At 42.2% G+C, this 17,656-nt stretch overlaps 1 protein-coding gene across 1 annotated transcript in view; it reads left to right on the forward strand.

Moving 5' to 3' along the window:
- The first annotated feature begins 4,763 nt into the window (after positions 1–4,763).
- The window catches only part of itga10 (integrin, alpha 10), an 81,056-nt gene continuing 68,163 nt past the window's right edge, over positions 4,764–17,656 (forward strand). The window contains exon 1 of the mRNA XM_020514000.2: positions 4,764–5,398. Coding sequence (XP_020369589.1) covers positions 5,347–5,398 — 52 coding nt within the window. The 5' untranslated portion in view covers positions 4,764–5,346. The remainder of the gene's footprint in view (positions 5,399–17,656) is intronic.

The following is a 17,656-nucleotide window of genomic DNA, read 5'->3' on the forward strand; positions in this document are numbered from 1 at the left end:
TGCCAGATAAAGACTGTATCGCATTTTTTATGAGGTCATTAGATAAATCAGAGAAAGATGCAATGCCACAGGGAGTAAATGAAGCTGAGTAAATTGCTACAACAAAGAACTGAAACTGGCATGATGGGCTGAATGCCTTCCATGAGTACTTTTAACATCTGCAGATCTACTTTTTGTTTCAAATGTGGCAGGCTCCTGATGTAGCACCACATCAAGTGCCAGCCTATTCTGCACTCTTGGACCACAGTATTTCCGTCTGTTCCACGTCTGTCTGATTCTGTGCTCTGCTTCTCTCTTAATATTTAACTTTCTCTTCTCAGCTTGGAAGTGGAGTGAATGGAAATAGCATATGGACTTGGGAATGGATGAGTTACAATCAGCAGCAGGTATGAGCTATGACAGCCTGTTGGAATGAGATTCTGCGAAGGATAATTTCTGCACAGCAAGATCTCATAAACAACATTTGAATGACTGATCAACTAGCCTGTTTTGGCGCTTCTTTTGAGGTAGTTGTGTTGAGCAGGCCACTGGGACAATAGCCTTGATAGTGTAGTCATCTTTAACTTCCAACTGAAATGTAAGAATAGGTAAGATGTGGCTTTGGTTTGACACATGACACTTTGGCAGTACTGCATTGAAGTGTCAACCTTGTTATCTTTTATCAATTTCGGGTATGTCCCTTCAACCATAATATTATAAAGCATAGCTGAGCCTGTTACTAACTGAGTGAAATTGACACGCAGTTAGCAGGACTCCTCTGATGTCCAGTAGATTCACAGGATGTGGACATGTTGCCAATTCCTAATCGTCCTTGAAATGAATGATTTGCTAGGGCCATTTCAGAGGGCAATTAAGAATCAACCACTTTGCTGTATGCCTTGTCTGGAGTCACATGTACGCCAGACCAGGTAAAGACATTAGATTTCTTCCCCTAAAGAACTTTAGTGAACGAGATGGATCTTTGCCATTAAGCCAGCTTTTAATTCAGATTTTTATCCAATTTAAATTTCACTATCTGGCACAGTGAGATTTGAACCCATGTCCCTAGAACATTAGCCTTTGCCTCTGGCTAACTAGTCCAGTTACATAACTGCTCTGCCATTACCTCCCCTCAGTATTAATGACAACTGAAGCATCTACTCGGAACTTGGATTTCTGAGCCCATTCATGTAGGGACACTAGCTCACTGTGCCACATGACTCTGTACTTGGTTTCTAAACAATCTTACCGCCTTTCGTATTGAACAGCTTTTACACCTGTCATTCACAATGCTGTTCCATTGGGAATTACCATCTCAGCACCCTTAACTGCTATGTAGATAAGGGAATTATTTATGTGATCATTGTACAGATCAAAAATACCTCAGATTTTAACACCCATCTCTGCAGAGTTTGTTGAGTTCAATCAAGAATGACCATAAAAGTCCCTCCTACTTTAAGAAGGACATAGTATTACCCTACCATGCCCTCCCTCAGCCCTACATCCCAACTTTTCTCCTTAAAAGAGCCATCTGTCCAATGCACTTCCTTTCTTCCACAGCTGTACATGCAGAGCCTTTCACTGTCTTAGTCTGAGCCCTCTAAAAACATCTTCACCCAATGTGTTTGTTTCCAGTTTTTGGAACTGCTGTCCTAGCAGCTTATATTGGGCCCTCTTGTGGCACAGTAGTAATGACCTAGACCAGGAGGCGCAGAGGTGTGTACTGACATCTCTGAACTAGTTGATTATAAAAAAAATGACTTTAATAAAGTTCCAGCAGTTTATATTTTACTATTGCAGGGGTGCCAGCATGCAAGCAAACAAATCACCACAATGGGGCACTGGAGCTCTACATGAGGTCTGGCTCCAAGACTGAACTCCTACAGTTGATTAACTTTCTGAGAGTCTCAGTAAACAGTTGAGTTACCATTCTCTGTATTTCCAGGATCCTTTTTCTATTTTCCTTTGCCCCATTTGAGTTGGTGATTTGTTTTTAGCTCTTAGGGTAGGTGTGTGGTAACAGATATTAGTTTTAATTTTGTCATTAGTATTTTATTTTTTAATTGTTTCTGTCACGTTAGTAATATTGTGAACCAAAGTGTCATTTATACAATTATTTCCTAATGTTTAGAAAAACCTAACCATTTATGTACTCAGGATATTCCAAAGTGATTTAAAGTAGTGAGGAATCTGTGGAATTCACTGCCCCGTGAAGCAGCTGGGGCTACTTTATTGAATGTTTTTAAGGCAAAGATAGATTTTTGACCAGTAAAGGGATTAAGAGTTATGGTGAGCAGGCGGATAAATGGAGCTGAGTCCACAAAAAGATCAGCCACAAAAAGAGCAGGCTTGACAGGACAGATGGCCTACTCCTGCTCCTACTTCTGATGTTCTTATGTTTCGAGATATAACATATGAGGAAGTGAATTTGCACACAGCATGATCTTACAAGCAATGTGTCATGATAACCAGATAACCTCTTTTAGTGATGTTAGTTAGGGCATAAATATGTATTGGTCTAGGACCCAAACTCTTTGCTGTTCTTCAAAATAGGGGCTGTGGAACATTTAATGCCTACCTCAGAAGGTAGACGGTACCTGAGTGTATCATCTCATCCACGAAGTGACACCTTTGACAGTGTAGCACTCCCTCAGTGCTGCTTTGGAGTGTTAGCCTAGATTTAAAGTGTGAGACTTGAAGCTTAAACCTTTTGATTCCAAGACAAGAATACTGCCAAATGAGACACTGAAAATAAGAAACACCCAATAATGCTTCTCAAGCAAATGAAAGGAAATGGATGTTCATCCTGGAAGAGAGAGTTTTAAACAGAGATAAGCTTTGTGAGGGTTTTCCAAAGATTGAGAGAATTTCATGTTCACTCCTCTATTTGTGACCATGATCTGATTTCCACATCTGAAAAGATCAAATAAAGGTTTCTTTCTACACAGGTACTGGATCAAAAAATCGTAGGACACCAGATTGTAGTCAAACAGGTTTATTTGAAAATGCAAGCTTTTGGAGCTCAGCCCCTTCCTCAGGCGTAGTGTGAGAGTAGGAAGAGGCTGAGCTGCGAAAAATTGTGTTGGACTATTACCTGGTGTCCTGTGATTTTTGACCTTGTCCATCCCAGTCCAACACCGGCATCTCCACATCATGGTTACACAGGTAGTGGGAAATGAAGCAAGATATATGGTTCGGAATCAGCTTAGGGGCAGTCGTGACAGATATAAACTGACATCTAGAAAGACACTGGTCCTGCTTAGTTGGAGATTGCATGAAATTTAATGTTTTAACGAAGATCTGTAGCTCGGGTTGCGATTGGAGTTGTTGGTTGGTTCGCCGAGCTGACTGGTTTTCATGCAAACATTTCGTCTCTGTTCTAGGTGACCTTGTCAGTGCTGCGTAGCCTTCGTTGAAGTTTTGTTATTCTGTCCCACTCTGAATTTATGTGGTTTGGTCTGTCATGATGTTTCTCGCAGTTGATGCATGGTATTTTATATATCACATTTGTCCTGCTCATTGTGGCTATGGGGTCTTTCATTTTTGAGAGTAACTGGCGAAGTCTGGCTATTGGTTAGTGTGCTATCCTTATTCCAAGAGGTTGTAGGAGTCTTATGGTCAGTTCTGATGTGTTTCTAATATAGGGTAGGGTGGCCAGTGTGTTGGGGCGTACCCTACCCAAGGTCAATACCATGGAGCAACTGCAAGAAAAACTACATAGGACAGACGGGTGAAACTTGCCACCAGGATACATGAATGCCAAATCGCAGCAAAACGGCACGACTAACTTTCACTCGTTTCAATACACTGCAACATAAAAGGATATCAGTTTAACTGGGACGAAGTTACAGTACTAGGACAAGCAAGACAAAGACAAGCACGAGAATTCCTGGAGGCCTGGTTTTCAACCACCGATGCAATTAACAAACATGTTGAAATAGACCCCATCGACATACCACTACGGTACAAAACCGGAAACAAGACTGCCTACCATGATAGACCGAACCATATAAATTCTGAGCAGGACAGAACAACAACACTTCAACGGAGGCTACACAGCACTGACAATGACACCTAGAAGGAAGACGAAACGTTTGCATGAAAACCAGTCAGCTTGGCGAACCAACCAACAACTCCGACTACACGAACTAACAGTCATTCAAGATGAAGAATGGAGGTGGGATAATGGGTGAATGTGCTGGACTATCATTCAGTTAGTTTTGGGAAGCAGGAAGTATTTAAACGGAGTCACAGTTTGAGATCAAGTAGTCACTTTGAGCTGATGACTGTCTACAAACTGCAAATGAGATGAATAACCGGTCAGCCTTTGTTTTGTTTTGATATTTTGGTCTTAAGTCCTTGTAGTAATTTGAATGTTGCCAGGGGAATATCTGTGTTTGCCTGGAGAATCTTGGTCCTAACCAAATGGCAACACTTTGAACAGTGAAGCATGCCTGCGGCACTGAAGTGCTTTTTTTAAAGTTTATTGGAAAGATCTGGTTGTCAGCCTTGAGCGTAGTAAATAAAATTATACTTTTCCTTTAAAGCATCCTGCACAAGTAACAATAGAGTCTGTAGCTCCAAGGCGATCAGTCAGATGATCTCGCAGCAACAGTTCAGGAGTAAAAAAAGGCTGAGAGAGGGTGACTGGATGAAGTGTAACTTTGCACTGCCTGTGGGTGGGGCTGTGTTTATGCACCAGGACCACAGGCTGTATATAAAGTGAGTGATGTAAAACAGTCTGGCACATATCTCAAAGCTCTCCTGCACTTAGTTAGGGAATAGGAAATATGACAGGGACTGAGAGAAGGGAGCAATAAAGACAGATTTCTTTAAGGAGAAGCGGGGAAAGTACCTGATATATTTGGAAAGCTTATATGTGAAAAGAGGAAAGGAAATTTGCAGCAAATCCACAGAGAAACATATTTAAACAAGCTATATAGTGAATTAGAGCCACAGTGATATATTTGTATAGGGTGCAAGACGAAGTCAACAGGGATTGCAGTGAGGAAAAGGCAGAAGGAAAGCTCATATAGATCTGCCAAGAACAGATATAGAAGACAGATATACAAGATTTTTTGTTCGGTTAACTAAGAAGCAGAAATAAAATTTTAAAAATCAGGTGGAGAGAGAAAACAAGGCAGCGGAGCAAGGAGCTTCAATAATAAGGGAAGGAAACACTTAGCACAATTGTGCTACTGTTCCAGTGAACATCAAGCTCCCTGACTCTAGCATACTCTGCACCCTTTGAGTCAGGGTTATAAACACTCTAGGCAGGTCATTGTAATTCTTCGGATGGAGTGAAAGGTCTAGGATTATGAGGATCATGATTGCCAGATGCTGCTGATTTAACATTTGTTTATACCCATGGCGCTAAACAGATTCTGCTTTGTGCTCTACCTACTCATTTTGTGGAAAGGTAAGGAACAAGTTTTTTTCCTTTTCCCCCTCGCTCTCTCTCCCACCTTCTTTTTGTGTCCTTATATCACTTTGCTTTTTTACCCCTTTCACATTTTTTTCTTGTTCCATCTCTGTCAGTCATATCCTTTCCTCAAATGTTTTATTCTCAGGAAAAAGAAGGAAAGAGAATGAGAAAGAGTGATATAAAAGTGACAGGGCTGCTACAGGTAGCCCACACAGCAAAGGAATGGTGTGACACTTGTGATATGTGGTGTAATTTCTTTGGGTTCTTTCACTGTACTGCTTCTTTCTATGGTGTTTTTCTTGTATAAGTTCAATAGGATAAGGATAGTTTTATTTCAGTGATTGACCTTTAACAAAGAGAGTGTGTGCCAGTTGCAGGGAGTAACTGAGCTGCAAGGTAGAAAGATCCAGGTTGATTTGATTGGAATAGGGTTTGGCTGAGAGAAGTCATTGAGGGTCACTTGAATGAACGTAAAGAGACATGTTCTTGGGTTTTGCACAGTATCAGCGACTTGTACCCATGCAGTTCCTTTAATGTTATAAAGCTCCACAGAATCGTAATTAAGCAATATTCTGACACCAAGCCATTTAAAGAGACACTAAGGTAGATAGGAACATAGGAACAGGAGGGGGCCATTCAGCCTGTCAAACCTGCCCCACCATTTAGAGTCATAGATAGAGTCACACAGTTACATTGAACGGAAACAGACCCTCCGGTCTATTCTGACCAAGTTTCCCAAACTAAACTAGTCCCATTTGCCTGCATTTGACCTATATCCCTCTAAACCTTTCCTATTCATGTACCTGTCCAGATGTCTTTTAAATGTTGTAACTACACCTGCATCTACTACTTCTTCTGGCACTTCATTCCACATATGAACCACACTGTGTGTGCAAAAGTTGCCCCTCATGTCCCTTTTAAATCTTTCTCCTCTCTCCTTAAAAATATGCCCACTAATATTGAACTCCCCTAGCCTAGGGAAAAGACCTTTGCTATTCCTGTTATCTATGCCCGTCAATATTTATAAACCATGGTTGATCGAAGGCCTCAGTGCCTTTTACTCACCTATCGCCATAACCCTGTAAACCCCACATTCCAGTCTGCCATGGCCCATGCCAACTTTGCCCATGTAATGTTCTGCTGTCCATCTCATTCATTTTGCAATTGGCCTTTTCAGTGTCCATCAAACGCAGACTCGGTTTGCGGAGCACCTGCGCTGTGCATGGACCAACCTACCTGACCTTCCGGTTGCCATCCACTGTAACTCCCCCTCCCATTCCCCTGGTGACATGTTCATCCTTGGCCTCCTCCACTGTCGGAGTGAGGCCAAATTTAAACTGGGGGAACAACACCTCATGTTTCGCCTTGGGAGCTTACAGCCCAATGGCCTGAATATTGACTTCACCAGATTCAAAATCTCCCCACCCCCAACCTGTCCATCTTCCTACTCAACTATCCGCTCCACCCTCCCCACTGACCAACCATAATAACCCCCTACCTGCACCCACCTATCTCCATCCCACCTCCCCCCCCCCCTGCCCCAAACCCCTCCTTCTATTTATTTTTGGTCTCCCTCCCCCTCCCCCTCTTCTTACCCCTCCCCAGTCCGTTTCCAGCTCCACAATTATTGCATCTTGGGACTGTGCAGCAGGAGAGGCGAAATTCTTTTCTGCTGCTGGGATTTTGTGATGTCCATGCCACTAGTGTCATATTTAATCAGCAGCAGTGCACCACTTCAGACACCACAAGTCAAGAACAGCTCCTCACATGGTGGAACTATACTCCCCTGTTATTGCCAAGATCATAGCCCAGGAAGGGATGCTAACACCCCATTTCACCAACAGGAAATGACCTGGTGGTGGAAAGGGGGTCAGTGCTGTTTCCTACTGACTGGCAAAGGAGACCATGTCACCAAATTCAGCCAGTGTGGAGTGGGATAGCAACCGGCATCAGTACAGTGTCCGAGACGAAATGCAGTCCCCCTCAATCCACTCGAAACTGGTCCCCTTTGATGTTTAGACACGGCAATTTTATTAAAGCACATGCTGTGTCTTTTGCCACTTAAGCTGTAGGTGTAATATTGACGTGGCATGGTGCTGAACAGGAACATGTTCACCCCCTCAACTGTTAAGTACACTAAGCTGTGACAAGCCACTGCTTTTCCGAATGTGTTAAAAAAGCACTGCACATCCTGGAGGCTGGCACGTTCCAATTAAGTGCGAAATGACTGAGCATTATAAAATGAAACTAAGAGCCATAAGATGTATCCTATGTCTGTGTCCCTGAACGCAAAGTGACCCAGGAAGAAGTTTGCAAGTCACAAGTGCCCTTGAGCTCCAAGGTGAAGACCTGAAGGGCCGAGCTGGACCAAGACCAAGTGGGACAATGTGGTCAGGTTGGTGGTTTGCTGATTGAGGAGCCGGCAGGGTCATTGTTATGAAGACAGACTTGTATGAAGACCCAGAGCTGGTGCTGCCATGTAACTGCCTCAACTTCAATGTTGGCAAATGGTGCCAACTGTTTACTTGTGGGTGGAGAGGAGAATCAGGGACACCCCATGGAAATAAGGCGAGTTTAGCTAATAATGAGATGCAAATGTGTGGCAATAAGGAAATCATTGCTGATTAGCAGATTCTGAACTCACAGTCTAAACCTTAAGGGGAATATCATCTTTTTTTCGATGTCAAGAATCTGAATTTTTCACTTTCAGTTTGTTTCCCCAAATTTCTCACCACTGTCCATGCCGCTAAAGACAGCGGAAAATTCTGCCCAGTGAGGATCGGAGAGAATTGCAAAACCCTGCTGCCTATGTCCGCACTGACAGCTCTCCTGTTACTCACTCATCAGACCTATTCTCACTGACCCAGATTAGCTCCCAATTGCTCTCAGAACATAAGCAGTTGCAGCTTGTCATGAGGTTAATTCATTTGTGTTTTCACCAAACCCTACAATTTTGGTAATTTTCCTTCCACCACTCACTCTGCGGGTAGTATTTGTGACTAGGTGGAGTACTTGGGAGGGAATTGCAGAATTTAGGGCTTTGGCAGCTGAAGGTGCAGTACCTAAAGCTGGTGGTATTCAAGAATTTGAGGAAGAGTGATATTTTAGGGCTGGAGGAGATTTCAGAGTTAGGAAAAGTCTCTGAAGGCTTTGTGAGAATAGGGGATAAGGAATTGTGAGCCACTGTAGGTCAGTGTGCACAGGAATGTCAGGGGAACTGGATTTGTTGTGAGTAAAGACATGGCAGCAGGGCTTTGGATTACCTCAAATTTATGACATAGTAAGAAATGGCTAGGAGTGTGCTGGAATATAGTCTAGGAATAGTGAGGACTTGGGTGAAGATTCCAGTGCAGAAGAGCTAAGGGAGGGTCCTAGAGTTTGCTGATGTCATGGTGGTGATCTTAGTGCTAGACCAAGCATGTGGCTGGAAACTCATCTCCAGGTTAAATATGACAGCAAAGTTATGAGCTAAAGTTGGTTTGGCCTTACTGATAATGCTGAGTTATTGCCTATCATAAAATGTACAATCAGGTGTTGGTGGGCTATCTGGAATTGTTGCTGGGATTGGTGTCCATGCTGTCAGGTCAAGAATTTTAAGTTGTGGTTAAGTAGTGATGATGATGTCTATCCAAACCAGAAAGGTTTGTGGTTTTCTCAAAGATCACTTCTCTTGCTCATTCTATTGGTGGAGGTCATTGTGCTTGGAACTAACAGTGGAATCTTATAGATAGCTGTGAGAAGTCAAGAGGTGAGCTTGTTGCTGTGAAATATTCACGTGTGTTCTGCTGTTGAGCTGTGTTACGATGGCCTAAATAAACATTTGCTTTTCAGTGACACACGATAGTGGGAGGCTCGTCAATGGTGATACATTGGAAAGGCCTGAGCCAAACAAATGTAATATTTCTTGCACATGTTTTGTAGATGGAAGAAGATTAACAGTACAACCTATTCAAAATGCTTCCTCCATCAGCCATGAAAATAAATAGCTGCAGCTTTACTTGTTAGGAGATGAATATATTTTGTGAATTCATGTAAACCTGCAATTTTGGATTTTTTTTTCTCCTAAAAAACCACTCTGATAGCATGGGTAACTGGGAGGGGTTGCCAGTATGATGCAATAACTATTCATATCATTGGTACGCAATCTCCAGATTGTGCAGTCTGTGTGCTGACTCAAGCAATACAGGGTCCACCTAACGCTCGAATACTACTGTGAGAAAATGAGATAGTGTAGATGCTGGACATTTAGATTTAAAACAGAAAATGTTGACGATACTCAGCAGTTTAGCGATGGAGAGAGGATAAGAGCTAAAGTTGAGTCGTAGAGTCACACAGCATAGAAACCTACCCTTCAGTCCAACTAGTCCATGCCAACCATAATCCCAAACTAAACTAGTCCCACCTGCCTGTGCTTAGCCCATATCCCTCCAAACACTTCTGATTCATGTACTTATCTCAATGCCTTTTAAATGTTGTAACTGAACCAGTACCCAACAGTTACTCTGGAGTTCATTCCACACACTAACAATGCTGTGTTTAAAAACAAAATTGCCCCTTGTGTCTTTTTTTTAAAATCTTTCTCCTCTTCACCTTAAAAATCTGACGCCCTCGTCTTGAAATCCCCAACCGTAGGGAAAAGACACCTACCATTCACCTTATCTATATGTACCCCTCATGATTTTTTAAACCTCTAAAGTCACCTGTCAACCTCCTATGCTCCAGTGGAAAAAAAAACTCCCAGGCTATCCAGCCTCTCCTTATAACTCAAACCCTTTATTCCCAACAACATTCTGGTAAATTTCTTCTGTACCCTCTCCAACTTAACAGGGTGACCAGATCTGCACACAGTATTCCAGAAGAGGCCTCACCAACGTCCTGTATGACCTCAACATAACATCCTGACTTTTATACTGAAAGATCTGAGCAACGAAGGCAAGCGCGGTAAATGCCTTTTTAACCACAGGAGTCTTGGAACTTACCTCCTGAAAGGGTGGTGGAAGCAATCTTTGAATATCTTTTAGGCAGAGGTGGCTAGATTTTTGTTAAGTAATGGGGTGAAAGGTTATCGGGGTATGCACAAATGTGGATTTGAGGTGACAGTCAGATCAGCCATGATCTTATTAAATGATGGATCAGGCTCAAGGGGTTGAATGGGCGACTCCTTCTTCACCTGTTCGTAACTTAAGGGAATATTTGATATTACACCTGATTGTGTTCCTGCTGTCAGTGGGCACACACATTTGCACCAAACAACTGCTAGGTATGACCGTCACCAATAAGAGGCAATCTAACCACCACCCCTTGACATTCAATGCTGTTACCATCACGGAATCCCCCACTATCAACATCCTGGGCGTTACCATTGACCAGAAACTCAACTGGACTCAACCCGTAAACACATTGGCTATAAGAGCAGGTCAGAGACTAGGAATACTGTGGCGAGTAACTCACCTCCTGACTTCTCAAAGCCTGTCCACTATCTACAAGGCACAAGTCAGGAGTGTGATGGAATACTCTCCATTTGCCTGGATGGGTGCAGCTCCAACAACACTCAAGAAACTTGACACCATCCAGGACAAAGCAGCCCGCTTGATTGGCACCACATCCACAAACATCCACTCCCTCCACCACCGACACTCAGTAGCAGCAGTGTGTACTATCTACAAGATGCACTGCAGAAATTCACCAAAGATCCTTAGACAGCACCTTCCAAACCCACGACCACCTCCATCTAGAAGGACAAGGGCAGCAGATACATGGTAACATCACCACCTGCAAGTTCCCCTCTGAGCCACTCACCAGTCTGACTTGGAAATATTTTTTAAAATTAATTAATGGGATGAGGGTATCACTGACCAGGCAGCATTTATTGCCCATCCCTAATTGCCCAGAGCGCAGTCAGAGTCAACCACATTGCTGTGGTTCTGGAGTCACATAGGCCAGACCAGGTAAAGATGGCAGTTTCCTTCCCTAAAGGACATTAGTGAACCAAATAGGTTTTTCTGACAATCGACAATGGATTCATGGTCATCATTAGATTCTTAATTCCAGGTATTTTATTGAATTCAAATTCCACCATCTGCCATGACAGGATTCAAACCTGGATCCCCAGAATGTTATTTGGGTCCTGGATTAAGTTCAGCAATAATACCACTAGGCCATCACCTCCCAACATATCAGTGTTCCTTCACTGTCACTGGGTCAAAATCCTGGAATTCCCTCTCTAATAGCATTGTGGGTCAACCTACAGCAGGTGGGCTGCAGCGATTCAAGAAGACAGCTCACTGCCACCTTCTCAATGGCAACTAGGGACGTGCAATAAATGATGGCCAGCCATTGATACCCACATCACACAAATGAATAGAAAATAGAAACATGTGGAGGGGAATGTGTTCTGGAGCTGGATGTTTGACCAGTTTATTTCATTCCCCTCCATTGCTCGTGGAGATAGACATTAGCACAGTATTAAAGTGTGGAGCTTTACAACTTTTACAGCTGTTTAAAAATACAAACCCAAAGCTGCCAGTGATGTTTGGACACAATTATCCATGATGGTGACAAGACTTAGGAGCTGGACTTTGGGAATGTTTCCATGTTGTATTACACTGTGACTCTATGACTGCCTGGTGACAGGCAACAGAAACTTATTGGAGTTGTTTATATAAGCTGTTTCAATGTTAAATGTTGACATAAAAGTGTGACAGCAAGAGTTTGGATAGGAAGTGTTTGCCGATTCTGAAAAATGCATTAGAAAGTACACACAAATAACTTCACACTTTAATACTGTGCTAATGTCAGGAATTTTTGCATATGCACAGAACTCATATTCCCCACCCTCTCCGTCCCCCCATACCATTGAACCATGTACCAAATAACACGTACCTTTATAAATAATGTTTTAGTTTGGAACAAAATTAGTAACTCTTTCCATCACTGCCTTAGTTGTAAGAATAAATTACCGTTTTAAACCACTGCACGTGTTTCACCAAAATAAATATACACACAGAACAGCTGCAAGTATTTTTTTCTTGTAAATTTATATTAAAAGTACACTCCAGGTAGCTAAGTAAAACAGGATACTGCAGCTTGGATTACTCTTTTAGAGGAATCAAAGTAATCAGTGAGAGGAGGTGAAAAAGTAATTGCTGGTGTTTCTGGTGACGCAGCTAAATCTGAGTAGGGATATGGGTCTGGACTGAAAATCAAAAAGAAGCTTGTTCTCTCCCAACAGTAGAGGCTCTGTCACACCCTCCCCTCACAGGAAGAATCTTTCCCACCCACACTAAAAACATCAATATTTCAGAGGAATGCAGGAGCTGAGAGCATTGAGAGACCAGGTTAAATTCTTAATACACCATCTTTAATCTCCATTCGGCCATCTGTTGTGTCGTCTTCTAAGACACTCTGTTCCCGTTCAGCTTTAGTCACACTGGAGTTACCTCACTATTGGTAAGAACTGCACCTGCCTTGCTGCATTGGCTCTGAACTGAAACTGGCCCCATTCACTTCTGCGGTATGTCAGGAGGCTCAGTGACAGTCACGCTACACAGTGACAGCAGTAGCGTTGTGGGCGGTGAGGTTTGACCCACATTGTGTTGCTGCTGCATCCTCGAACACGAGGAACCTACTTGGAGGTGACATCCCGACAGGGTATATTAATCACAAGCAACAATTAATCAGGATTCTCCATCTTGGAATGCAGCATCTGGTTATGTGTGTGCTGGGTTGGTTAAGTAACTGTTGTGCCTTCATCCCCGTCTGTCTGCTATCTACGTTTAACTGTGAGAAGATGCTGTCACCTTCATTTGGGTAGAATGCTGAAATCAAGCCCCTCTATTCTTGGAGTCATTACAAAGGTTAAAGATTTTAAAAAGTAAGCAGAATTCCCCAATTTCTCTGTCTTTTAGACCCAGGTTAACAGAAAACATGGACCAGGTTTCCTTACTTAACAACAATCACTGTTTATTACAAAGAAATAGATTCTAACTACAGGTAAACAATTATGAACTGTTAACATATAACTCTACTCATTAAACTCTAACCCACTTATAAAACTGCTGCTCTGTACACATATAGAAACAGACACAAAAACAATGGGTGTTATGGGCAGATGGAAAGACTGGGAAGGCAGTTCAGTGGCTCCTGTCCACTGGGTTTGCTGAGACGATCCTTTTGTTGATCAGGGTGCTGCTTCTTGGTCTTCATTCTCCTGGTACTTCCACTTGTTTGCAGGAGGCACAGGGTGACTGGTTCACGCCCATAAAGATCTCCTCCCTTATTAAACATCACACCTTACACCAAGTGGAATAGGGGAAATAAACTGGCTATCTTCAGGCTTGAGATGGTTTTTACTACAGAGATAAAGCAGCTTCTTTCCTTCCAGAAATCCAGTAGTTTCTGCCCCGAATACTCACATACCGAAGTTGTTCAGCTGCCTGAAAGCCAATCTGATACATGTTGTTCGCCTAGCTGTTCCTAGTTCTAGCTTCTCTCTAACTAGACTTCCACATTGCTTGAACCAACAGCTGTGTAAACACACTTACAGTAGTGTCAGCTGACCTGCTTTTAAAAAATGCAGCAATTGTTGGTTTCCAAATCAGTTATTTTCCCATTTAAGTCTACAATCAAAAATCTGAAAATGATACAGTCTTTCCAATGTAGGCACCCGATAAACTGTGCTTTAACAATGTAAGATGTGACTAACATGGTCTGCTTTTCATAATGCAATTTTCCTTGTCTTTTCTGCTTTATTCTTCCCCAAAGCATGGAAGTAGATACCTGGCAGAAAGTTTGTGAAACATTACTTAAAAATCATTTGCTTTGCTTCGGTGGGAAGTGCTGAGTTCTGCAGGTTATTCTGATTTTAAACATTGCTCCTGAATACATGATCCAGTGTAGTACTTAAGGGACGCTGCTTTGTCAGAGATATTGCCTTTGGATGGGACATTAAGTTAAAGCTCTGTCTCTTACAGGTGGATGTGAATGATTCGATGGCATAAGTTGAAACAAATCAGTCATTCTAGCCGATATTTATCTTTAAAACAACACTATTCAAACAATTTATTTTCTCTGACATCCATTTTGGAGGCCCATTTCCTACTCTTTTCAAGACTTTAGCCTCCTTTGTGTACAGCTCCATAAAAACCTGGAGCAGCTTTCAGTAGCTCACTCGCCGCAGTGAATGTTGGCAGGGCTGCTTAAGTTACAATGCCTTCTTAGAACTAATCTAATTCTAACCGACACCTACATGGATATTTTCCAGGAGACACTAGTTGACTTTTCCATCCTTCAGAATAGACGTAGACAGGGCCCCAGTGCTACTGCGGGTGTCTAACGTTTCAAGTTGCCACCATTGTTTTTCTTAGACAGGATTATTGATTAGGAATAGCCACATTATTGATTAGGAATAGCCACTTACATGTCTGTAGTAGACATGTAAGATCAGGCTTCAGGATTGTCGTCTGGTTCTGCATTTGCAGCTATATAGCATTCAGCCTTGAATTTAACTGGGGAAACTAGGGAAAGAAGATGAACTTTCGGCCTAAAGTCCAGCCAACTCCTGTGGAAGTAGGCTCTGGCGTGGAATTTATGAGATGTCTAAAATTAGTGAATTCTTTGTTATGTTGGAAAAGGGAGAAAATTTAGAAATATCACATTTGAAGGAAGAATTGAGTAAGTTCAAAAAGGTTCAGTCTTTGGCATGTGAGAAGCAACAGTGAGGTAGTCCCACTAGTAAAGATGAGATCACTGTTTAACACTGGGACTGTTGGCACCTAACATACAACATTAATCCTCACTCTTATTTTTATTTTATGTTGGTTGAAAGGCAGAAAGATGTAGTAGTTCTCTGAATATTTTTCCTTTCCTCCGACAGTTACTGATTTTTATTAGGGACAGTTCCATGTGCGTTCGGGCTTTTTGGTCCCCTGATCTAAGAAAGGATAAACTGGCATTGGAGGCAGTCCAGAGGAGGTTCAGGTTTGGAAGAAAGGTGAAGTAGGTTGAACCTGTATCCAATTCAAAGAATGAGAAGTGACCTTATTAAAACATACAAGACTTTTAGAGGGCTTTACAGGGTAGATGTGGTGTTGTTGTTTCCCCTTATAGGAAAGTCTAAGATCAGAGGGCATAAGATTAGAGTAAGGAGTCACCCATGTAAGGCAGAAATGAGGAAGAATTTCTTCTCTCACAGGATAGTGAATCTGTGGAAATCTTTATTGCAGAAAGTTGTTGAGGCTGGATCAATAAGTATATTCAACGCTGAGATTGATAGCTTCTTAATCTGTAAGGGAATATAAGGGTTATGGGGAAAAGGCAAGAAAGTGGAATAGAAGATTGTCATATCAACAATGATCTTATTGAATGGTGGAGCAGACTCGATGGGCTGAATGGACTGTTTCAGCTCCCACATCTCATGGATGTATATCAGTGTCTTACCATTGCCCTGAGCTTATATGAGTGGTGTTGGGTTATCAACTGTATAAAATATCACAGCTTAATTCTGTCCTCCCCTGCCATCCAGAAGTACATTCCAACACTGGTTGCTTGATAAACACCAAGGATGATATTTTATTAGTTTACTCAGTTTTCCAAAACAATTAAAAAAAAACACATGGTATTTTAAACATGACCTGACTGCTCGTACCTAACTCAGCAAGACCATGAACAAAACACTGAGACAGGATTTAGAGAGGATTTACCATAATCATTCCAGGGATAACGGACTTCAGTCCCACAGATAAATTGGATGAGCTGAGAAGAGAGAAGATAGAAATGTTTAAATCATGAGGGGCCAAGAGAAAGTTGATGGGGAGAAATGGTTCTCTTTGGCAGAAAGGCCAAGAACCAGAGAAGTGATACAAGGTGATTGGCAGAAGACCCAAAAGCAATATGTGTATGAACTTTGGTATGGTGTGAGTGGTTAGAATGTGGAATGCACTGCTCGAGATTGTGGTAGAAGCAAGGATTGTGGTTTTGAAAAGGAAATTGGATAAGCACCTGGATAGACAACTTTTGCAGGGCTATGGATAAAAGGCAAGGGTTGCTGAATTAGATAATAACCCTTGATGAAAGCCAGCAGGGACTTAACTGGCTGAATGGCCACCTCGTGAACTCTAATCATTACATAATTTCATATCTGAATTCCCTGTGCTCCTTCCCCAATCTGCTACAATTTCATTCCAAATCTTCCTTTGCTTGAAATCACATGAGGATTTTGTTTCCCAGCCTTAGTACTTACACAGGCACTTCATTCACCAATTTATGAATTTCACTAGTTTTGTTATTTGACCATCTAAGTAAAGTAGCTTACAATGCACTGGCCTACACACTTTTCCCTCATTGAGATCATTGGCTCCAGTTTTCTTCTTTAAACCTCTAATGGTGCTGCACTTCTTGGTGGCTCACTTACTGAGTTCACTGCCGCTTATGGGACTGAGCTTGAGAGACAAGGAAGGACCCATATTTGAAACTTTCTTGATGTAGAGTTTGCTGCCTTTACCAGTTCAACACAAGTGGCCTTGTTGCCTAGATCCAGTGGAAATTTTCCTCCAGTAAGTCCTGCTTGGTTGTTTCCAGGTCAATATTAGATGGGAATGAGGACAAGATTGACTCTCTGCTTGATGTTTGCATTGAGAAACTGGAAGATTCCAGGTTTGAGTCCTTCACAATGCACAGCATTAGCTGAAGTAGCCAGGGTGCTACTGTTGGCCCCTGCTGAGTAAGTGAGAGGAAGTTTGTGCAGAGACTGCAGCTGGAAATGCATTTGTAGAAATCAAGTTCAGCTACAGTTCTCTCCTGGCCAGAGATTGGCTGCTGTCCCTGAACTTTACACTAAATATGTCTTGAGAGAAGATAACCAGGAGGGAGGAATGGATGTGGAAGCAGGAACATATTCCTTTAAGAAGTGTTTCCTGTAGTCAGAGATACTTCCACCTTACATTAGAAGCTCTGTATCTTCATTTGCTTGAAGGTGGTTTATTTATCCCTGAGGAGATCTGCTGCTTAAGTACAGTAACGGACAACTGTTTCAAGAGAAACTTCCTGTAACTTAGCAAACCCCTTCAACTTGCCAAGTTAATTGCTAACAGTAAATTTCCCCTGACAAACAATAACTTCTGTTTAAAACATACCCGTTGCTGGAAGTTGAATGAGGGAAAGGGTAATTGAACTCTCCCGATAGACATTTCTTCACTGATGAGAGCTGGTTATGAACCATGCCCTGGTTATATTTGGAAGTAATGGATGTTTCAT

Source organism: Rhincodon typus, chromosome 46 (genome assembly GCF_021869965.1).
Source record: "Rhincodon typus isolate 14 chromosome 46, sRhiTyp1.1, whole genome shotgun sequence".
NCBI classification, from domain to species: Eukaryota; Metazoa; Chordata; class Chondrichthyes; order Orectolobiformes; family Rhincodontidae; genus Rhincodon; species Rhincodon typus.